Source organism: Aulonocara sp. 'chitande type north' Nkhata Bay, linkage group LG5 (genome assembly GCF_057382095.1).
Source record: "Aulonocara sp. 'chitande type north' Nkhata Bay isolate Kocher_YH1m ecotype deep benthic linkage group LG5, A_spYH_male_GT1.1, whole genome shotgun sequence".
In the NCBI taxonomy this organism is placed as follows: Eukaryota; Metazoa; Chordata; class Actinopteri; order Cichliformes; family Cichlidae; genus Aulonocara; species Aulonocara sp. 'chitande type north' Nkhata Bay.
The window spans coordinates 40,591,453-40,616,552 of NC_141348.1; the positions used below are offsets into that span (position 1 = coordinate 40,591,453).

Here is a 25,100-nt window from a genome sequence, read left to right on the forward strand (position 1 = left end):
CCAATTTTTCAGGATGAAAATGAAGATATTTAGAGAGTGCAGATTTTTTTTAACAACTAGTCAAAAACAAATGATATTTGATTTTACAATAAAAAAAAATGCAATTTAAATAAAATCATTGCTATCAAGTTTGATATTATTTCATATTTTCATAGTTTGGACAAAGAACTGCACTATTTGAGCCTGTTAAAAAATGGGAAAAATCAATTTTATAAATTGATTGGTATAAATCAATAGCACTTATCTTACTTAATAAGTAATTTATTATTGTGCTCGTCTTATTACCAACATGTTTATCCGTCAGACCCGTACCTGGGATTGTTTTTCAGTGTGTTGACCAGAAACTCGTGAACGTCGATGCCTGTGGAGTCAGTATATTCCTGACTGGAGTCTATTAAAAAAACAAAAAGGGAGGGGGGGGCATAATCAGACAGAGTTAAGGGAAGATGTTGATAGGAAAAGATACTTTTATGAAGTGAGAGTTTGCATGTTACCACGTGACAGCATCTTTCGGGGAGTCTTGTCCTTCTTCTCCTCTTCATTTTCATACTCGTCCTTCGAGGACTTCTCCTCCTCTTTGTCAGATGGACAGCTGATGTGAAGCTGGATGATATCCTAGAAAACCGCTTTTCATTATTACACAAATTGCAGGTTGTGCATTTACTAATTTTGCCTATTAAGCATTGTAAATCCCGTCAAAACAGACTTGCAAACCACAAAAAACCAAAAAAAACAACCAAAAAATAAAACAAAACACGTTACCGATTCTGGTGGTCCATCATTGGAAAACGGACCGGAGGACTCTTCACACACTGCAAGACTTCGTACCAGCTTCAGTTTGGCATTAGACTGAAAGATTACCACACAAATTATCTGTAAGGCTAATGTGTTACAATTTTATATTCTAAACACAGAAATAGTGCGATTTGCTCTAAGCTAGATTTTAGATTTTATGCTCAGACTTTCCAACTATAATTTACTACAACAACATACTATTACATCTATCCATGTGTAAAATACAAGCACCTAGCATTTTGATACAAGGAAACTCTGAATTTCATTAACATCGTTGTGTACCATGCCAAAATTCTGATGTTAGGCTTTCTATCGCATAAACAACAGCATAAATGTCTCTCGAGCCTTCAGGACAATGATATTAGCTAATGAAGAAAGACCCAAGATGGCACAGGGCTAACACAAATCTTCAATACAGCATATGTAATGACAACACTTCATTTGTTAGTTAAAACCCCAGAGAAAATTAAACCTTTAAGTGACATGATGAGAGCCATTATCTAATGAAAGCATTGGGAACTAGTTAAGCAAGGTATGTCATACTAAAATACCATTCCAAAAACGCAATAACTGGGTTGAACTCTCATAATCAAGAATGACTAAACACTGGTATGTCATATTTATCAATGTCCGAATGCCCAAAATCAATTACACATACATATAAGTAAGGTAAAGCCAGTTTAAGAGAGCTACAGTATCCATAACTCATTACTAACATAACTGAATGAAAATGTTACTTTACTATGCTACGTACAATTTGGTCGCCATACTCACGAAACAGCTGACCTGATTTTCTTTTTCCCTTTACTCTGCAAACCAACATCTAGTTGTAAAATGTAACTGGTTGTATCTGTTTTTCTCTTATCATTACAGAGGTCAGTCTAACACAGCTACTTTTAAAGTTGGACTTAAGATTTTAAGCCAATAAAGGAGGTGCTCCTCTGTAGTTGAGAGGATTACAGTGTTAATAATGGAAGGTCGCCTTATACAAACAAACAAAATAGCACGGGGATTATTTCAAGGAATTAAGAATAAACTTGAATAAATTTATTTAAAAAGAAAAAAAATCTAACCACAGACACTTACCTTGGCCCTTTTCCTTCCATGGCTGTGGTTAGGAGCCCGCTTCTAAAAGAATAGTTTATTGAATCATTTTATTAATTAAATTACAGTATATTAGACACAAACTAAATAGGGTACATAAAGTTGAGGAGTAAATGAACATGTGTGTAAGAAATTGTTCTGCATTCATCAGTATAAACCATAATGAGGTTTAAATATTACTGGCTAACTCAAAGCTTCTACACAACATGTGGGATAATAACGCTATTGTTCGTTGATTAAAAAACCTGCAGCAAAATAAGGAATAAAATTTTTGGTAATGTGTTACTCAAAAGACAACAATGTTTGTCAAGCACAATAAGATATTTGCCAATAAAATAGAAGGTAAAGGTAGCTTCATTTGAAAAAAATAATAATAATATGAATTTCCTGACTTGAATCCACCTCATCCGTAACATCCGTAACACCAACAATAATTGGTTAGCTTACTAGTCACAAAACAAAACAAACAGCTGATTACTGGGTATTGTTACCAGCCCTGAAATTCAACAATGGTCCTTCTCAAGAGAGGAAATGCGTTAGAACTATGTGGAATACAACTTCCTTTCTTTTCTTTTTTTAACATCTAAATGCAAACTTACTATCACCAGTATGATCAACTTCTCCTACCTGTGCATCCTGTGGAGAGCTATCATCCGGCTCCAGGCTCTCTCCAGTTCCTTCTTTGGTGCCCTGTGGTTGAGGGGAGGTCTTGCCTCGACTGCAGGGCTCAATAAGTGGCCCACTCTCTCCCTCCTGCTGGATGTCCGTTGTCAGGCTCACTGACATCTTTTTAGGGGAAAGGGGGGAGGGTGGGAGTGGGGAGGGGGTTGGGTGGAGGACCCAGCAGTGGCTGAGAAAAAAAAAAAAAAAAAGAAGATAGATATAAGAAGGGGAAGTTCTGCACTCGCTGCATAGAATGGCTACCCACTTGGCAAAAACTGTGCAAGGAAAGCCAAAAAAGACAGAGAGAATGTACTTTAACACCATTTACCTGTAGGTGGTACCAGATCGGAGCTGGACTCTGTTCACTGAGTCTGGACAGGAACCACACGGAAAGATGTGGGGACCCACTAACGTAGTGTACTCGACTGGGCTGCAGCAGGGGGCGAAGTGCAGTCCATAGCAAGTCTTAGCCTCTGGGGAAGGGCTATAAGGACAAGAGAGAGAAAAATCCCCAAATTATGATACATAATACACATATACATACATATATATAAATGTAACATTTTACTGCGCTTTGTGACACTCAAGTGGAGTTGAGTGGGGGAACACAGCAGCTGAAAGCTCAACCTAACAGCAGCAACTTTAAAAAGTAGCATCTAAAAACTTTTTAGGTTTAAATTAGGGAGGCTATTTTTGGTTATTTGGTTCTTGTTTTTTTTAAAAACATCAGACAAAAATAAATCACAGTTTGTAAATGAAAAAAAACTAGAAATGCAGAAGTAACTAATTTTAGTAACTAATTTTAAGGTCTACATTTCCCAACATAGGTGCAAAACCTGCTCTCAATGACACACCTTTAGGATAACCTTAGAAAAACAACATGCACATGGGGGGGGAAAAAAAGATATCTACAGCAATCAGATGAATTGAAGAGGCAGCAGCCAGCCAGCCAGACAAGTGGGAGGGGCACCAAACGACCGGCCACCACCTCAGGGGTCCTCAGCGGCCTCTCTCTCCTTCTCTCGCTCTTCAGCTTAGTGCAGCAGCATGGTCTGTCCTACAGTCAGGAGTCCTGTATACCAAGAGCAGAAGAGGAAGACACGGATGACGTCATGTTTCACACACTGAGTGACTCATCGCTGCTGCTGTTGCTATTTCTAAGAGGGAGGGGGACAAAGCAGCTGAAAGCTCAAAACCTAGCAGCAGGCAGGTTTTAAAAAGTAGCAGCTAAAGCAGGATTAATCTTCCTTAAATTGCTAAATTGTTGACTTTGTCACTGCTTATAATTAGTTTCTACAGTGTGGGCTCCATGCTTCACGATGTGCTTTCTGAGAAAGCGCTAAAAATGTGTTCCTCCTCTGCAATTCATCCCAGCAGAAAGGTAGCAGACACACACCATCTGGCAGAGTCTAGCACACTGAAAATTTCTGCCTGTTTAAAAAAAAAGGTCCTGAACAGTGCCAACAGTACTTTTTTAAAATTCTGGTGTCATGCAAGAACAGCAACACAGCCTCACTAGCAAATAAACGGTCATATAGTCCTATATTCCTCCATCACACAGGAGTAAAAACAGCACGTTGTGCAGCTTTGTTAATATAATTGTATAAATAAAATAAGTACGCTTGTTGTATTATGTGCACTGCGTGCACTGTTGAAGATTCATGTACATCCATGCCTGTACCACTGTGCCATGCTGTAGAACAGAATAGATACAGTGTTCAAAATGAGGCAGGGATTCCCAGTGTGGGAAAGACCCAGGCAATGTAACAGCAAAGTCGTCATCAGCAGCATTACACTACATCACTGACCAGGGCACCCACAGGTCCCAGCCATATTCTGCTTACACAAAACTTCAGCTACGCCGACATGTGGCCGACTTGATCATATAAGAATAATATCATGCTCCTGCTTGACCGCACTCTGCAGGGCAGTTTTGCACAAAGAGAGTGAAAGATTTTTGATTCGAAAGCAAATATATTCATTCATTTCGAACGTCAGTCTCAAATCTCCTGGCTGAGCAAACTGTGCAAGCTTAATGTAAGGGAGGGGCTGCAGGAGAAATTGTGAATCAGAGCCAGTAGTGGGGTGCTTATGAATAAACCGGCTTTACCTATCCCCTCCTCCTCTGCCCATCCCTCGCTTATGATCTCTGCTCTATCAACACTCCTCCCAGTTTCTTACACGCGTGCACGCACACACACACCAGCCCAAGGGGTTGCCAAGGAGATGATAACGTCATTCTGAACTAGTGCCATTTGTGCTGAGGGAGTACCAGTGAAACAGGAAGAAAAACAATGATATTAAAAATAAATAAAAGGATTTCAGTGTACAGAGAGAGATATGGAAGGACAGTAGCAGAGAAAATACAGCAAGAAAAAAAAAAAAAAAGAAACAGCAAGAGCCCGGATACGCCATTACGAGTGTTCCATTTTCGCCTTCTCAAGTTCAGGCAATCTTACACTGACAACAAAGTGGTTTCTCATTTTTCTAGGTCACAGGATATCAAGTAGTAAAACATCAAATTAATGCTACTGAATTGATAAGTGAGTAGTGAGGCTTCTTCAGTTGCCTTTAACCTGCTCTGTGCTTTTCCTTGCTCTAAATGATGATAAACATGACTACACCTTTCAGACTGCTGCATATTTATCAGAATCTTTCTTCTTGTTATTTTTCTTTTCCCACCGATGTGCATTATGACACCGATATTCCTTTTGATTTTGATAAAACATCTTGGGACATGATGTCAAAACATTCACTAGCAGCATTTATCATTCATTTTTATCCAACTGTATAGCCTGGTATAGACATGACAAGGGAAAGTTGTGTCTTCATTCTCCTAGCTAGCAAGGATGAAAGTCACACCTATATGATTGAACAGAGCACTCTGATATTACAACCAATTTAAGGTCTCTTAAATCAGTAAACAAAAGAAAAGTTATCTCCTTCAACCTGAATCTGTTTTAGTGGCAACACCTGTGGTTGCAAAAAGACTAGTTAGCAATCTATAGGGAAACAGCCTCAAGCTCCCTTACCCTGTGACCTGAATAAAAAAAACTTTCCTAAAGAGTTTATGAGGAAAACTCACTAGTTTCAGGGAATTGTGAGTACAACATTAAGTCTATTTTGTAAATTACTGCCATCCAAACATTTTGAAAGGATATCCAGGGCATCACAGGCTCAATAAATGTGTGGTTTCATAGTCAAAACCACTCCTGATTTGTAACATCTAGCCTCAAAATAAACTGTTAAACAATTAACCCCTGGCTTTTTAAATGGGGCATCTCTAAACAATGGGCAATATCACTATATAGTGTGTGGGTCTATATTAAATTCACATAAATTCAGGTTTACTTATATATTGCCAAATCACAACAGACACCTCAAGCCACTTTATACTGCAAGGTCTCAAGGGCCGGTGTCCTGCAAGTTTTAGATATCACCCTGGGTGAACACACCTGAATCACATGATTAGTTCATTACCAGGCCTCTGGAGAACTTCAAGACATGTTGAGGAGGTGATTTAGCCATTTAAATCAGCTGTGTTGGATCAAGGACGCATCTAAAACCTGCAGGACACCGGCCCTTGAGGCCTGGAGGTGGACACCCCTGCCCTATAGTATTCTGGAAAAAGCCCTAACAATCAAATAAACTTCCTATGAGCAACAGGGCAACAACAGGTTTTGTAAAGATTGAGCCTTAGTTGTTTTTGACCATTTTATCAAAAATGTATACACCACGATTACATTATGATATATTAAGGGTTGGACACTGTAGACTGAACAACTACATTATCAGCAGCAGCACTGCTCTTTCCTTCCTGTGCCCCAGTTCAGTCAATGTGGTGGAGGGCCTGATGCTGACATCTCACTTTGGCTATCTGCTAGGGCAGCCAATAAAACTGATAATAATCACAAAATAACTTTTCTTCAATATAAATATGAGACATGGTCAGTATAAAGGCAAGAGAACTCAGTCCATCAATGTTTTGACAGGCAACATGAAAAGCCATGAGAATAACACTGTGCAAACTAATAATGTGGTTAGAAAAGCATACACTGCAAATTATGTCGAAAGCATGTTTCCACAAAGCCAGGTACAACCACAAATTGTTTTTACCATCTGTGTCATATTGTAAAGTTCACTGCACAATGCAATGCTAGACTTTACAGTCCCAGATGCCATCTTCTATGCCATACCTTACAACAAAAAACACGGGCAATGCAGCAGATTATTTATTTTTACCGAAAGCTAACAGTGGGGTCATTACTAACCTATGCCACTTTTTTTGCTATTGTCAAGCTTTTTTGCTTTTGCACAATTCACTCTCACATACTACTTGTGTTTGATTGCAGAGGTAAGATTTTGTGTATGTCTGACATTACCCGAGGTCCACAAATCCCACCCACTGACAACATAACAAATATAGTCAATCCTCATCAGCTGTCATGATGCAGTGCAGGACACTTTGACCCACATCATGCACATTACTGGTCTTGCAGAGTAGCACGGACCCTGATGACAGGGTCCATGCTGAGACACATAGGTCATATGTGTCTCAGCTGAGGGTCGCAGATGCCAACAGACTTAATAAACTAATCCGTAAGGCCAGCAATGTTGTGGGGATGGAGCTGGACTCCCTCAAGGTGGTGTCGGAGAGGCGGATGCTGTCCAAGATAAAGACAATGTTGGATAACACCTCCCACCCACTCCATGACATGTTGGTCAGTCACAGGAGCACGTTCAGTGAGAGACTGAGATTACCGAAAAGCACCACTGAACGACACAGGAAATCATTCCTGCCTGTGGCCATCTCCCTGTACAACGCATCCACTTAACACACTGTTTGCTGCTACAACTACACATGTTTCTTTTCCAACTATTTATTTATGAGTGACTTATGTATGTATGTATGTATATATATGTATATATTGTACTATTCTTAGTTAGTGTATTGTCTGTCTTGTCTTAATGTTGGTTTAAAATGGAGCACTGTAACAAAAAATAATTTCCCCCAGGGATCAATAAAGTATTCTGATTCTGATTCTGATAAGCTACCCAGCCCACTGGTTTAGGTTACCACATCAAAAGCTGAGACTGGAAAGGATTCCTGAATCAGAAATGAGGGGCGGGTGTGCGCATTTATGTGTGTGTGAGAGAGAAAGGCAGTAAGGCTGGTAAACACTGCCTTAAAACTAACACACACCATTACAAACACACAGTATGCATATAACCACTGCAGACAGTAAGCTAGCCAGACTAAATATTGTCTGCAGGTATGAGCTCACTGTCAAATTTAGCTTCCATCTGGTCAGGCTGGGTCAGGGTCTCTGCAATAGTTAGCAGTCCGGTAAGCCAGAGAAATGAAAGGAATTGCATGGCGGTTATAAATGCAGTAAGATTATTGATATCAAATGCTACGGACTGGCTGACACAACAAATGCCTAACAGAATGAGACTTGGGGCCAGTTTAAAATTCTTTGTCCTCAACAAAAATAAATCAGTCAACCCAACGAAAAACACAGTTTTACAAGTGGAATGGTAGTTAATAATAGACATACATTTCTAATATATCTAACTATTACGTAGAGTACTAACAGTCCAGTGTGGACATTTCCAGCCGAGTATGATAATATTAGGGGAGGGGGTTTGTAAACTGTTAAAAACATGAAACACCTCAGGAAAAAACCATAACAATAAGAACAGTAAGAAATACACTGGAATCTTCAGAGGGTAAATAAACAGAACAATCACAGTATATTCCTATAATTTTCTCAGGGTAACTTAATAGCTGCTACCTAGGACTAGTTTTTAGTTCATTCACTGCATCATTTCAAATTTCATAATGGGAAAGCATGCGTAGCAAGAATGCCTCTCCATTTTCTCTGCAGAGGCTGAATGAAAGATGAAGGTGAATGAAATCGCAGATCGCTGCAAACAGGAGTGAGCATGCACACACAAACCCACAGAGAGCAGTGGGAGACGTACACAGGCAGCTTCGACCCAGTTCATCTCCTCTGTATTCAGCTGCACGCCTCGCCCATTTGACGTCAGAGAGAACCCATTTCACAAAAGGCAGCAAGGTTATGTCTTCGCAGAGTGGAGGCTGATGTGTGTGTAGTAAAAGCAGAGTTTGTGCAAGCTCAGTGCCTGCACATATCATATATCAGCAGCCCTCGCAGTGTGTGCGTAGCAGTGCTTGTCTGTGTCAGAGAGGATTCCCCTTTGCGTTGGTTGCACAATTTCACATAGGGAGGGGACGAGGGCGCTGGCAGAGCACTCGGGACTGTAGAATAGCGGTCCATGCACATTTGCTTCACTTAAATATCTGTAGATAAGTCATTTGTCTATATAGTTTTCAGCCACAAGCTCCGTGAAAGGGATTAAGAACATTATATGGGTTAGAGATAAGGACACAGAGAGGGGAAAAAAAGCATTCTGTCAGCACTCAAACACAAATGAGGGGAACATAAATGGTCAAATGTAGCGGAAGAAAGGATTTCTCTTCTTCCATTTATGTTTCTCTCCGTTCTTCTCCTTGCCACCCCCCCTCGTTTCTCTCTGTGTTATGAGGATACCCCTTCCTGCCTTCCACCCCCTCCACATCAACCCCTCCTATCAATACCTCTCTCTCCTTCCACCCACTAATAAATGTTAGTTCTCTCTGCCTCTCTTTTTCTTCCTCTTTTAATGTGTCTTCTTAAATTGTCAAGCCTGGTGCTGACGCCATCCTCCTCCACTCAGCCAGCCCACTCAGTCCTGTGGGACGAGCTATGACTCATTCTCTCCCTCCTTCCCTCTTCTTCCTCCCTAGTTACCTACCTACCTACATACCTTTCCGTAACCATCTCTCTGTGGCTCACTACTTATACCCTATGTATAAGTCGTTTTTCCACTGTTGCATGTGGAAAAACATAAAGAACGTATATAAAGAGAAAAAAACTTAACAAAATAAAACACACAAGGACAAAGTGGGTGATGGCATAAAAGATGTGTTAGCTACATAAACGACTATCTTTTCTGCATAATGAACAAACGCCAGTGGAGAGAGAGGGGGCAACTTGATCCTGGATGCATTATTGATGAAGGCAAGAGTGCAGGAATGTGGGTGATGAAGAAAAATATTGAATTCCATGTGGGCCAAAACTAAACAAGTAAATAAGAGTTGTGAAATAACCACTTTTATTTAAAAAATTATCAATATAAGAAAAAAATGAAATTTAAAATATCCATTTAAAAATAACAGTTCTGCTATCCTTATCACAAGATATTAGTAAAAGGCTTTTTGAGGTCACTGTCAAGGTGTGTGGTAGTAATTTAGTATTTTTCTTGCCCAAGGACACAACGACCGGGGCTCGAACCGGCAACCTTCCGATTACAAGGCGACCAGCCAACTCTTGAGCCCCTATACTGGTGGTGCCAACTAACTGTCAGATTAGGCCTCCATCACTACCCCCGAGGCTGCCATGCAAGTCTACCAAGGTACACAAGTCCGCTGCTGCCTAAGCCCCTATTTGCCCCTGTCTGTATCTTGAAATTTCCCATAGTTAAAGTTGCATGCTGGCAGGAACCAGCAATGAGCTGGGGTTGAATTCATAATCATCATCTTCTATGGGCCAACTCCCTAGTAGAAAAACCCTGTTTGCCCCACCATATACACTTCAAGACTTGTTTTCATTTGATTTATGTATAAAGATCAAATGTATAAAGAGGCATGTTTCAAGGACTGCATGATGTTTGTTAACTTAAATAATCATGTAAAATATATGAAATTACAACAATGACCAAAATAATCGTAACCATGCTGTCTCATTCAAAATAATGCATTTTATTTCTTTATTTTGTGGCAAAAGGGATAACTGCTTGGGGTCTATGTTAGCGATGAAGCAGAAAAACAGAGACCTTGTACACCTGATATGCATATTTAAATATCAATCAAAAGGTGTATCAACACCAGTGTTGAACAGGGTTTACTAGAGGTGCAACGGATCACGGTTGATCCGTAATCCGAACCGATCCCACTCCACGGTTCGGCACGCACGTGATCCAAAGATTCGAAAAAGAAGAAAAAAGTATGTGTATGGTGCGCATGGTGGGTCTGTCAAGCGATCGTTATGGCCAGCGCTAGCGGTCGAAGTGGAGGAGCAGAGGAGTTTTCGGTATTTAAGCAGCCCTTTGCTGCCCAGTCCGACCGGGCTAAAGCTATTACAAAAGCTATTGGGGTGTTTAGCTGCAGACGGGAGGCCGAACTCCCGAAGCATGTATGAGCAGGAAAAGTTTAAAGTTATGGCTGAACTGTCCCAGGCATCTTCTGTTGCCCTAACTACTACAAATGGGTGGAGCTCCAGGGCAATGGAAAGCTACGGGACCGTGACACTTCATTATATCACAGTGGAGTGCGATATAATCCTCGGTATGTATTATTGTAGGGTCTACCTTACAATATAAAGCGCCTTGAGGTGACTGTTTTTGTGATTTGGCGCTTTATAAATAAAATAAAATTGAATTGAGTGGTAGATACAAAGCCCTATACTGCCCTATATTGAACCATAATTTTTTTTTAATAATTGCGTGGAATGAGTCTTGAGTTGAATGTTTTTAACAGGCAAAAAATACTTCAATAACTGAATAAGTAAATGTTAAATTTTTGTCTTTTTGCGTTTTTTGCTGATCCGAAAATTGATCCGATCCGTGACTTAAAACCGTGATCCGATCCGTTGCACCACTAGTGTTTACACATTGCAGGCCCAAAAGCTACTTTTCAGTTACAAATATGTGAGGAAGCAAACACACAGATGACCCACCTCTGTTTCCAATAAGAAAATGGGGCATTCTTTTGTTTTGCAATGTATAACAGACAAATATCTATTTGTCTATCTGCCGAAGACAACACTACTAAAATGAGAAAATGTCATGAGCATTCATCATGTTTTACAACTGAAATATTCCTGAAACTTTGTGCAAAATGGGAACAAACTCAAATTCTGCTAAATCTAATATTTTAGACACAGCATTACTGAAGCATTAGCAACTAATAAAAAAAATAAGGAAAAAAAAATCTGTCCAACAGCTAGGCACTTCACGGTGTTTAACCCTTCTGGGCAATCAGAAACGTGATTTGAAATAATCACATTTCTTAGCTGCCCTCAAGAAGATGTATATTGGATTTTAGAGTTATCTTGTCTCCTCAAGCACCGTGAAGAGATTTATGAAAGATTCTGCCTCCCACACTTGAGCCGCTGATGTTAAATGAATAACTGTGTCAAAATGAAACTGGGTGGCAGCTACTGCACTCATTATAAACCTTATGTAACATATCAGCTTCTTTTAGTGTGAGAAGCAGTGCAAGAGGATGTAAGAGATGGGAGAGGGGGGGGAAAAGAATGAAGGATGGAGGAGCAAAGGGTGGCTACCGAGACAGGAAGAGAGGAAAAACTTCTCAATGATGAAACAATCTGCACTGTTAAGTGATTGGACCAGACTTCCACCAATGGGAGGACCAGCTCCATGGCAACAAGCTCTGTCACCAAGAGAAAAGCAGCCATATCCCTCAACACCCCCATATTTTTTTTTCGCTTCTTTTCTCTCTCACGACCCTCGTCTATCCCCAATTACAAAGCTCAATGTATTTATCATTGGGTATTCTTGTAAAGCCAAAAACGACACACACAGACACACAAAGAGCAGCATCGTGGGTTACATATAGCCTAAACAACACAGCTCAATTGCAGACACAGCAAACACACAGGGGGACACCAGCTTAACACAAAATTATTAGAATGTGATTCATTCACACAGTTTGTTTAAATGTGCACTTTGGGCATGACGTCCTTGACTGTCTCCATTCACATGAAAGCAGTGACTAATTACTAGGTCTGTTGGAGCTGAACCTTGACCTAAACAGACTGAGCTCACAGACACAAGAACAGATTTCCAGAATAAGTAAGTAGGCCCCAGCAGATAGTAACTGCCCTTTTCTGTCAGATGCACATTATGCACAGTAAAAGGTCATTGTACACCCATCAGCCAAAAAGAAATTAAACACTCAAAGCTTTGTGCATCAATGTTATTTTAAATATTGCTGACATTGCTCAAACTAGCTCACAGTAAATTTACAGGACATAGGTCTCTCAAGTGAATCCATTCAAAATGCTATAGCTCACACTGAAGCCTTCCAGAGACATTAGATCATCTTCAGGTACGCTCCAATTATATTTTGTTCCCCACAGCAAGTCACAGTTGAGTGTGATAAAAGGAAATGGCTCCGTCTTTCGGCTTCTCCCTTTGGGGGTCGTGACACTGGATCATCTGCCAACATCTCACCCTATCCCTGACATCATCTTCTGTCACACCAATCCATGAATCTTCTCTGTGGTCTTCCTCTTTTCCTCCTGCCCAAAAGCTCCATCTTCAACATGCTTTCAATATATCCGCTATCCCCCCTCTGCATATGTCCAAAACATCTCAGCCTCGCCTCTACATTTGTTTCCAAACCGCTCAACCTCAGCTGTCCCTCGGATGTACTCATTTCTAATCCCGTCTCTCCTGGGCAGTCCCAATCTTAGCATCTTCAACTGTGCCACCTACAGCTCCACCTCCTGCCTTTTGTGAGTGCCACCATTTTCAAACAATATATCAGAGCGGGTTTCGCTACCACCTTCTAAATCCTTCCTTTCACGCTTGCTGCCATCCTTTAGTAACAAAGTACTTATGCCACTTGTCTCCACCCGCTCCACCCTGCCTGCACTCCCTTCGTGCCCTCCTTACACTGCACTGTCCTTTGCTTTGGCTGGTTGACCCCAGGTATTTAAACTCATCCACTTTCACTACCTCAGCTCCTTGCATCTTCACCTTTCCACAGAGATAGCAACTGAAAAAATTAAGACATTTGCAAAAAGTTTTATCCAGCTAGTTTTCACAGTTTAGCATTTTAGAAATGCTATAAAAACCTGTTTGCTTTTGCCCACTATCTATTATTTTCTGTTCTGTACAATATGAGAGCAGAGTGGAGCAGCAACAATTTCTATTGCCCCTTAAACCACTTCATAATCACTTCAGTCTAAAAACTGAGTTATGCTTCCTCAGAAGTTATTCTTAAGACTTTCTGTGTGATCATGGGATGAAATTCAAATTTGCCACAGTCTAAGTGGAAGTGACAAGCTGACAATTATAGACAGGTGGAGGAAGAGGAGATGTAATATTTAATGCAATCTCCCCAGGGTGATATTGACAGTGCTGCACTGGGTTGTGTACATGTGCCGCAAACAACTGAGGGACACAAAAAAAAAAAACACACACACTACGGGGTCACTTGAAGAGCGTGCACTCTGATAATGTTCTGTCTCACAACATTAAAGAAAGAGATCCAGATCATCAAGAAAATGTCATGGGTTCTTCCTTTGCCCATGCTCCACCTCTGCATGATGTTTCTTCAGTTTCACTTTGCCAGTTCTTATGTAATCTTGTCAACATTCAGGGAAATAAACTGTATGGATGGAATGGTGTAGTGGGAGTGGATTTGCAGTACTACTTAATATCAGGATGTTGTGTGGACAAAACCAAATCTTTTTCTGGCTGCTTATTTTCACACCAAGTGAAAAACCACATAATTACACATCATTTAAAATGCAGTGTCTAGTCTTTAAAAAGCTTATAGAGGACTCATGAATGAGTATGTGACTGTCGCAAGTTATTCAAGGAATCCTTTGTCAGAGTGTGCTTCTATTTGACAGCAAAACAGATACATTTCCAATTAAAAAAAAATATCTAAACACAGATTCTTTGGTAAATTGAGCAGTATTACAAACACATTTGTCCCCCAATGTGCTTGCACTGTGCTCCAAAGTTAGTGTCTTGTGTTATGACATTTACTTAAGTGTGTTCTTTATAACTTGTCTTTTAGAAGCACACACACACCACTTAATCAGTTATATTCATTTAATGTTAATTACACTGACATCCAAAAAACAAAAGAATGAAGTCAAACTAAAGGAGGGATTAGAAACACTGCATCTTTTAATAATAGCATGTACTGGGATTGTTGCAACAATCCCACTAATTACTGCTTTGATCAAAACAGAGCACTACTCAAAACTGTGAAGTTAAAACCCATAAGCATTTTGTTGTATTAGAAATGTACAATTCAAAGCTTTGTTGACGAAATGATTAGCCACCTAGGACATAAACTGCCCACTCTTCAAAAGTGTAGACTGTAGACCAGTACAGGCTTAAGCAGTTCCCATGACTGAGGCACAGGCTGTGGAATAGCTAATTGTGACAGATGGGCCAAGAGGGGAAACTAAAAACAAAAAGAAAATTACATGACAACTGATGAGCAACATTAGAAACAGCTTTCGAGAACTGGGCTGGTTATAAGTAAGGGTTTGCTTGCACACGCTATTAGATTTTACAGTGCTACTTTGGGATATTAGAACATAATGGTCTAGTATATATTATAAAGTCTGACTACTGCTAACCAACTACTGGATGTGTCCAGATGGTGACCGATGTCCTCTGTGATCTACACAAATGGCTCCATTTGCCTGAGCCAGACTTAATAACAGCTGTATTTCTGGGCTGCCAACACCACAACACTGTTGGCTTCTTGAGTACTGCCAGCCAGCCAAACCCAGAAGTCAGGCATCCAGCCAGTCAACTTGCCAGGCTGTCTATCTTAGGCCAGTGCAAAGTGGTGGTCTCTTACAATGTGGCTTGTGCACTCAAGAATAACCAGCAGGAAGGAAACACTGCCATTCATTCAGCCATCCAGCTAGTGAATACTCATTTCCCTAGATCACCAGACATCATCCTCTGCAGTGTTTCTAATCCCTTCTTTAGTCCCAAGGGCTAGTTTTGCCAAATAAATATCAAATACCATATACCACAGTCCATGGCCTGAAAACAAGACAGACACACCCCAAACAAGATCTCTGTACGCATACCAGATGAGGTTAGTGGTTGGTGATACGATGATCTTAATTTGGCATATGACCTGCTTGTCAGAGGAGCCATATAGAATCTGTCGTGAAATAAATTACATCAGGCTGATTGTAGCTTGCAGAGTGAGTGAAGTCATTCACTGCAAGATGAAGAGTAGTGTGTAGCAAATATATTTATTATTTAGTTTCTAATATTTACTGGAATAATTCAACAACATCACTAATTATACTCTAATACAGATATATCGAGTAAGCATTGTTAAACCTGTAATGATGCTAAAACTAGGGATGGCAATATATGCGTTCCTTAAAAATATATTGATTTTTTAGTCAAATTAAGATTGAGAGTGTTTTTCATACTGATCTACTGTCTGATATTGCATTACATAAAAGATTTCTTAACCCTCTGATTCAAACAGCCCCCTCACTCTCATTGCTTTCCTGCTTCAAGAAAGGACACAGAACTGGATCAATAATAAATAAAGTGATGGTTAAGTTGATGATAAACTGTATGTGTGGCAACAGTGAAAGAAGGAACCCTTTTAAACATATTCTAGTCTCTTGACAAAAAAAAAAAAAAAAAAAAAAAAAAAAAAAAAAGGACATGCTGCCTAGAGCTGGGCCATATCATACCATTCACAGTAATACCAGTATAATGTTAGGCAATGATAAGAAAATGAAATATCGCGATAGAATTTGGGTAAAAACGCGCATGCGCAGTGCCGTTGTTTTCATACACACATGGCAGAAAAAAGTATGGCGGCGACAGAGAATGCAAAGGGCGAAAGCAGATCATTGAATGAAACAGATGAACCAGAATTGGTTTATAAAAATGGTGCAACTTCAGTATGGTGATATTTTTGTGCCACTATTCTGAGCGCACGTAAAAAAAAAAAATTGCAGGTGCAAGTGTTGTATTTTGAGGAGAAATTTATTTTGAGCGAAGAAAAGCTAAATTTGAGTGAACAAAATTCATTGCTGCATGCAAAAAAAAAAAAAAAAAAAAAAAAAGTCTTTTTTACAATAGCAGCCCCTCTCGCTCAGTTTTTGCATTTGCACTTGCTCGCAATGTGTTGCTTGCGCTCTCAACATTACTGCCCGTGCACGTTCAACTTTTTCTGTGCACCATTATATTTGTGCCACAAAACCAGCCAATCACAGATATGGATGCAAAAAAAATCTGATTGGCTGTTTTGGTCTCCAATCAGCTCGAAATGACGAAATGCAATATCCCAGAATCCATTTCGTCCAAAACTCAAAGGAGGCAGTGGCGGAGCAACACAGAGTGGCGGAGTTTGAAATATTACTCTTTCTGGGTCACAAAATAAACTTTTAAGATATTTTCATGCGAGAATGGTGCTATGTAAACTTCAAATAATTGCTAGATTTATCAAGACATCACATATTTGCATAAATGCTCTAATGTTTTCATTAGAATAGAGGCACAAAAATGACACCATGCTTCAGTGGTGCGGAACAGGTTTGGCTTTCGTCCGTCAGATACACACCGAAGCACATTTTTTTTGGCAGAGCATGCAAGCGGGCCATCGTTATTACCAAACTGATTTTATGTGGTACACGGCGCTCAAAAATCTGTCAAAAATATTTTAGTACGACTTTGCTAAGCTACGAAGCCGCACCGCTTGATGGATTGTCGGAGCACTGCGGCTACCATAGTCAGGAGCCTCGCGGAGTGATACGTACTGTGCTTCAACATAATATTACCGCATTGTGTGTGTATAACCTCTTTTAAGTTTCGTGGATATTAAACATGGTTATGCTCAGGATATGTCGGCCAATTTCCACTGGAAATGCCTTTTGGTTAAATTGTCAGCAAGGAATTTGCATTTGCACTGTTAAAATTTTATATAACTTTAATGCACATAAAAAACAGCTGCTTGTTTAAGTGAAAATACATTGATTTGGGGGGGGGGGGGGGGGGGGGTTTGCACTAATAAAGTTGTGGAGTTGTAAAGTATTTTGTCACGCGTCAATTATATCGTTATCGCAAATTTTCAAATATATATCGTGATAAATATTTTTGGCCATATTGCCCTGCCCTAATGCTGCCCTGTTTTCTTTGATTTTTTTTTTTTTTATTTAGTTTGGATGGCAACTTAGTTCAGGTCTGAAGTAGCCTATTTGAAATATTATAGTCGCAAACTTCTGAAATGTACCAGCTTTGACTTAACCATCAACCAGCAGGTTAAGAGGATAAAAGCTTCTTAATACATCATACATGCAAACCGATAGTGATGTCTTTTAGGTGGCTATAATTTTTGCTCCTGCCCACAGCATGACCTTCCTGTCAACATGGTGCAGGGGTACATTCATGCCTACAGAACTTTCCTTACAGAAAATACTTCCAAAGAACAATAACCCATGTCCATGCATGAAAAACAAAATTACAGTAACTTCCAAAACTTTTAGAACAAAATCAGGGCATAAAGTTTACATAGATATATATGAAGACAACATGATCACATTACAATTATGTGATCATGAGTTCAACTAAGTCTGTGAGGAGAATTGTAATTCAGATTCTGAATTAGGGCTGGGCCATATTATACCGTTCACGGTAATACCGGTATAATGTTAGGCAACGATAGGAAAATGAAATATCGCGATAGAATATGAGTAAAACGCGCATGCGCAGTGCCTTTGTGTTCATACGCACATGGCCGATTGTTGAGTGAAACAAATGAACCAGAATTGGTTTGTAAAAATGGTGCAACTTCAGTGATGTGGAACTGGTTTGGTGTTTGTCCGTCAGATACACGACAAAGCACATTTTTTTGCAGAACATGCAAGCGGCCGTCGTTATTGTCGTATTTGTCGGACTAAGATGCTCTTAAATCTGGGAGTAATCTGGGTCCTAAACTCCGTATACTTCAGGTCAAACGAACACTGCAGCATCACTGAGAGTTAAAAACTGTCTAAATTCTTTCATCTTTAATAAAACGATCAGCATTGCTGCTTTACCAGGTGTAACTATGAAGTTTAACTTCCAGGCATCCATGAAAACAAAATTTATTACATTTAACAGAGTTAGAAGTTAGCAGGAAGCTAGCGGAAGTTAGCTCGCTAGTTTCGCTAGTTACCCAAGCATGATATAGCATGTTCTGACTGAGAGATTTCTGAAAAATTCAAACGTACAGCTCTGCTATCACTTCCAACATAAATGAAGACAGGAAACTAAACAGCAGTGACGTTTGTAGGGTTACTGAAGTTGGGCTAGCTGGTATATAATGATGTGCTACGTGATCGCTAGCGACACAGCTATGTTAGCATAACATAAACAGTGAAGCTGGAGGACGAACACTAACACTTTTCCACTTATAAAAGTTAACGTGCCTGATAGTTAGAGACAAATGCAATCGCATGGCAGGATGCTGTAAACGGACCAAACTTCAGTCAGGAGAACAACTGAGATAATCCATCCACAATAGAAGGTTAGTCATTAATATACTGCAACAACATGGGAATAGAGCAGCTGCCAGAGAATTCAACATTAATGAATCAATGGTACAGAAGTGGAGGAAGCAAGAAGAATGAGTTTAATAAAGTTTGATTTATCTGACTGCTTTGTTTCGCTTAATGTGCCTTATAATCCCGTGCACCTTATGGTCCGAAAAATACGTACTGCACACTGCAGTTTAATGTTGCAAAGCACCTCTTTTTAACTTCAGTGGATATTATACATGGTTATGCTCAGGATATGTCAGCCCATTTCTACTGGAAATGCCTTTTGGTTAAACTTTCAGCAAGGAATTTGCATTTGCACTGTTACATTTTTATAAAGCTTTAATGTACATAAAAACCAGCTTCTTGTTTAAGTGAAAATAAAAGGAAGGTTGTCTTTTTGCGCTAGTAATGTTGTGGAGTTGTATTTTGTCTGGCATCAATTATATCGTCAGTTATATCGTTATCGCAAATTTTCAAATATATATCGTGATAAATATTTTTGGCCATATCGCCCTGCTCTATTCTGAATGTCAATTGTTCCCCAAATCATCTTATCCACTGGCCAAATCACTCACCTCTAGACGAGTACCCATCATCACACAATTCACTAAAAGCACAAATGTCACGGCCTCTGTCCATTATGAGCTAACATTACAACTGCAATGTCTCAACAATGACGACACTGTGTTAAAATAGAAAAATAAGGGGAGGAAGACAGGCCTGCTGTTGGCTACTTGAGCTGTAGATGCAAAATGAAACAAATTGTATAGACTACAGTGAATTTAGTTTAGTAATGTATCCTAAGGATGCTAATTTACACCATTTTCTCAATTAGACATGGTAATTATTAAATCAATAAATTGACAAACACGACTTTTCCACAGGTTTACTGCGATATTTACAGCAAAATTCAGAGCGGGGTACATTAAGAATCTGACATTCAGATATAATTCAACACTGCCGTGTTTACTTTAACTCAAATAGCCAAAAACTTCATTAAAAACTGCTATTCTATGATTGCGCCAACAAAACCCAAAATACTTAACAGAGCAAACAAGCTACAGTGTTTCACATTAATTTACTATTATCTTTAGAAGGGACAACAGTTCAGCACTGATATATTGGTAATACCTATCTATGTAAAAGATGTACTTTCTGACTGTAGTTGGTCCAGCTGCTACTGGAAACAGCTGGTCAGGTGGAATAGATGTCCAAAAGCATTGTCTGTCAGTGCTTACTAACCACGAGCATATTTATACACCGAGCAGAGAGCGCCACGATACACTTCATCACTTTATTTTTAATGTTTTTGAAAGCATGTGTAATAAGAGTCCTGCTGCTCCTGAACGTTTGGGGTTTTAAAAGCTACAGCTGCTCTCTGCTGTCTGACGCTCAGCTCCCAGACTCTGTTAGTGTTTGAAAATCTGAGTTTGGTATTAACCAGGTAACATTTTATGAGACAACGTACGAGTTAACTGATGACCTATGTCTTAGATGGAAAAGAGGATCTGATGTAATACAATTTAAGCAATACCAAGGGGCAATCAGCAAACACACCCATTACTGCATGCTAAAGCAGCTTCTAATGGTCAGAAGTCAGTAACACAGAATCTGACTAGTCAACAGACTTGTCTAAAGCCACCATGGTAAAAACAACGACTTCACAACCATGCTAACAAGGACAAAATATAAACCTATTTACAAAAGGAAATATAATATTAGTTCTCTTAGTACTGATAAATTAAGTGTCTCAAATGACACTGTGCTTTAAGGAGGGAACGCAGCACATCTGAATGTTGTTTTTTTGTTTGATTGTTTTTTTTAATGTCCCTCAATATTTAACAAGCCATAAGTTAATCACTGATACCAATTAGTCACCAAATTCCAGTTGATAAATTCTGGACATTTCATGATATGAAATGTGTTGATGTGGTGAATTCTAAAGACAATTTCTCCTCAGCTGTGAGAATGTTAGCATGACACTGGCAACGCACCAGCCCCAGCACAGATCAGAAAGTACAGTTAATTAGAGAAACCGCACACTGCAGCGGCTCACTAGATCACGTAGCTGACCTGACAGCGGTGGCAGGTCATCAGTGTGCTGTGCTGTGCCATGCCATCTGTTTACCTGTAAAAGCCAACTGCTCCCAATAGGTCTGCCAGCATAAGGATACCAATTTCTGTTCCCTTCTTCTTACAGTTTTGCTTGCTTGCCTCTCTGCTCCTGTGTTCATCATCGCCTAATTATGCAAGTTATTTTTGAGGCTATTTAATACACCAAGTTTAGAAGCACTCCTGAACTTGTCTTGTTTACACCAACACCTCTCGTCTTTAGAGGACTCCTGCTGTTATATTTCGCTTTCTTTTAGTTGTCTCTTCATTAAAATTCACCAAGTGGGCACACGTCTGTCCCAGTCTCATCTGAGGATAAAGTAGATACAAGGTTGAGCTGACCTACCTTGAGCCACATAGTCATTTTACTTGAACATATAAGCCCCACAGTAAAGCACAAGTTGTCTCTATAGTTTACAGCTCAAATAATTGCAGTTGGATTTTACTGGCCCTTCTTCCTTTTAGCTCCTGTTAGCCATCTACCTTCATTAAAGTTATGCTTTGTGTCAGCAATGGCGTGTCCAGCGGGGTGGCCTGGGGGGGCACAGGCCACCCCCCAAACCAGACTGGCCACCCCAGGTGCCACCCCAAAGGCAAAACAACAAAATTCAATCAAATATCAAATGTCCGATTATGTTTTCACGGTGACGCTCAGATATCCGAGTGTAAGTGAATGCAGCATCGCGTCTGCGCTATGCGCATCACGTTAGCAAAGGTAGGAGAGCCAAGCGCGAAAGATGGCACTGCAGGAAACAATTTTTCGGTGAAAGAAAATGAGGACAGAATAAATGTCCCGGTAAGTAATATCAAGTTTGTTGAGTTTAGTAAACTTCGGTGAAATTAGAATACCAAGGAAAAAAATAACACTTAAAGAATTATTGCAGCTGTGGAATATTTCAGACAGTATGCTACTGAGGGCAGCTAACATAAGAGTTATGCGTTATAAGATATAATCTAAGTCGTAACATTGCTGTATGGAGCTGCAGATTTGGTTGCAGGTTAACATAGCTGGACTGGCCATCGGGCATACCGGGCATATCCCCAGTGACTTATTTTTTATTTTTTTTGTAATGGCATGAACAATGAGAGGTGGTGGATTGGCCAGATGCAGGTCGATGTGTAGAAATAACTCCGTTGTTTGGTGGTGGCTATGACGGGGCTTCCACAGAGGCAACAGGTGGATGAGGGAAGGGGAGGCAGGAGGAGAGCCCCGAAGCAGCCACCAGTCCGAGTGTCAGGTGAACTGAACTTCAGGTAAGAAGTTATGACCTGCAGTCTATCTGGGTCAGATATAAACCAAGTTTAGGTGGAGTTTATTTTCATGTTGCTGACTTTTTACTGTCAGTTGCAATAACTCATACTGCGTTCTAGCCAGTTTGACGGAGTTTTTATACAGCTGGGTGGGTGCTATGATGTTACTGATAGTGAACTTTATTTTATTCATAAGGTTAGTAGAGTTGCCAACGGCTCCTTAAAAAAATGGAATGGTCCCTCATTCAGAGAAAATATTACACGTTTCGTATTGAGCTGAGAAGAGACGCAGTTTGTCCCGGACTTTAGCTAGAATGGAAAAAAGACACAAAGCTGGATTTATTCTGTCTTTATGCTGCACAGCTGCCTCTTCTCTCATTCTCTCCCCCTCCCTCTCCTGTTGCTACTTCAATCATGAAACTGATCAATGATCAGCTGATCGGCTTTTCTCTCTTGTTTATCGCCCACTTTGCGCCAGAAAGAGGAAACCAGCAGATGTTGCGCTAAACAACAGCAGCACGTTTAAGCTTGATCGGCTGTTGTTAGAATGTATTTAATATTAATTTCTAGTATCAGCTGATGTTTGCTGGAGCCACAGCTGTAAAGCTGCTGGTCATGATGTCTGTTTAGATATGTGGTGAGAGGGAAACATGAAGATGAAACCAGGAGATGTCCTTACTGAATCATCAGAGCTGAACAGGTGATGGAGAAACAGGTTTACCTTTTAGGTGACATGAATGAGTTGAAGGGAAGTTATGAACTGTTTCTGAGAGACAAATAACACCAGGATCCTTTTTTATGTAGCAGACAGCTGGTAACTGTGCAGGGGCGGGTCTAGCAAAGTTTTGCCAGGGGGCCAGGTAGGGCATTAACAGGGAAAGGTGGGCACAAAGAAATACTTTTCTTTCTTATTCTCATTTAAAATACCTAGTTTTTATTAAATAATTATCTAAATCTTACAACCAAAGTTTTTATCTGACGTAAAATGTATAGAAATCATACATATACCAACAAGACTGTACATCACTGTCACAACAGGGTTTGTTTTCAGTCAAAGTCTTTATGGCTTTAATACCTGGTGGGTCGGTCTGTAGTAAAAATGCCCAATTTTTTTGTCCCAGTCCAGCCCTGCAGGTTAATACTGGCAGTGTCACCATGCCAGCTGACTGTATTTTATCATCAGCCAGTGTTGTTCTTTATCAATATTACCAAAGTTTACGATAAGGCAGCATAGAAAGTATTTACTTGCTTTCAGGTTTTATTCAAATGTTAGTCTTTTCAGTTGTTTCCCCACTTTTTTCCTGTTTCAAAATCAAACACCAGTTTGTGAGAAGATTATCTTCTTTTTTTAAACAGGCAGATAAAGTTTTGCATTGGCATTGGCTAATTTGTCAATTGTTTGTTACAAATGTTCGTATTTTAATTTTCAAAAATGTTTTTGCCCAAAACATATGTGCACTATATGTCAGTAAAAATACTATGCAAATATTGTTGTCCTTGACTGCTGAGTAAACACTGACAAAGCACTGATTGTATCTCTTGTACTTTATCAACGCAGTATCTAAAAACTTTGCACCGTAGTGGTTAAAATCTCATTCTAATAAGAGTTAAAAGTGCATTTGGTTATTAGGTTTATAGGATTATTGAATTATGGTTAAGGGTTGGTAGAATTTTTTTTTAAAACATTATCTGCCAATTAAATCTGCCACCCTTCTCCAAATCTGTGCCCCTACCTGGCCCCCCCAACAAAAATTTTCTAGACACGCCACTGTGTGTCAGGTACATTCATTTGTAATGCAGATGTCAATTCATCAGAAAAGAACTGATGTATTTATAAAAGGTCACACATAAATTAGCATGTATTAATACTATAATTAGCTCAAATGAGGACACATCAAAAATAAAAATAAAAAACCGCTGTAAAAGTTCAGATGAGTAGGGAAAGTGTGAAATCAGATAAATAGAATTCAATCAGTGCTTCCTTATTGTTTGTTTTTGATGATTTGGTTTTCTTTTTTCATGTAACAAAATTCAAAATAAAAGTTTTGGAGTTAGATTTTTCTTAAAGTCTCAAAGGAGTAGGTGTGAACCTTCTGACGTATAAAGCAATTACAGCAGCAGTTTCTCAGGGGTTTGCTATTGATTTTTTTTCCCCTCTCTTTCTCGCCCTCTCGTGCTTCCTCTGTTTGATACACAGGCTTTTTCCCACGCATTAACAATTAGTATGCAGCAGTGAGGCTATAGGTGCACCAACTACGTAAGGAGAAGAACTCCAATATCACAAACAAACAGCAAAAGTACTGGTCATGCAAGGATGCACACATATTTTTATCAAGTGAGGGGATGGACTTTATTAGCTCAGTCAACGCTAATCACCTGACTTCAGCTATCTGTGTTGTGTTACAAGAGAAGAGACTCACATGTTAATAAACAGCAAAAGAAAAACAGCAATAGCTCTAGCAACATAACACCAAAGGAGCATTTTATATTTAATCTGGAGCTGTGGCAGTTGTCTGTCTTTTCAATTTCTAACTGAGAACAGGGTACAATGATGGGCTCGTTGCCATATTATGTACATCAAGCTAATTCAATAAGATGCATTACTTAGGAGACTAAAAGAGATGGATGCGTGTACATAAAAAATGAATTATATAAACAGGCCATGTTCAGAACAAGGGAGATCTAGGGCAAGCAATCAAAAAAATAGAATAAAAGCAGGAAATGATGAGGATTGTGGGTTGATTTTTCAGGGTTATAACCACCAGAACAGTGATA

At 39.6% G+C, this 25,100-nt stretch overlaps 1 protein-coding gene across 14 annotated transcripts in view; it reads right to left on the reverse strand.

Moving 5' to 3' along the window:
• Positions 1-25,100, reverse strand: part of LOC147331307 (R3H domain-containing protein 2-like) — a 59,911-nt gene that overhangs the window by 26,123 nt on the left and 8,688 nt on the right. For 13 of the 14 annotated variants that reach the window (XM_086293549.1, XM_086293551.1, XM_086293546.1 and 10 more), the window contains 7 exons: positions 3,475-3,634; positions 2,891-3,046; positions 2,527-2,749; positions 1,882-1,923; positions 763-849; positions 495-615; positions 313-391 (listed from right to left, as the gene is read on the reverse strand). In XM_086293549.1, coding sequence (XP_086149675.1) covers positions 313-391; positions 495-615; positions 763-849; positions 1,882-1,923; positions 2,527-2,685 — 488 coding nt within the window. In that variant the 5' untranslated portion in view covers positions 2,686-2,749; positions 2,891-3,046; positions 3,475-3,634. The remainder of the gene's footprint in view (positions 1-312; positions 392-494; positions 616-762; positions 850-1,881; positions 1,924-2,526; positions 2,750-2,890; positions 3,047-3,474; positions 3,635-25,100) is intronic. The other variant, XM_086293548.1, reaches the window with a different exon arrangement.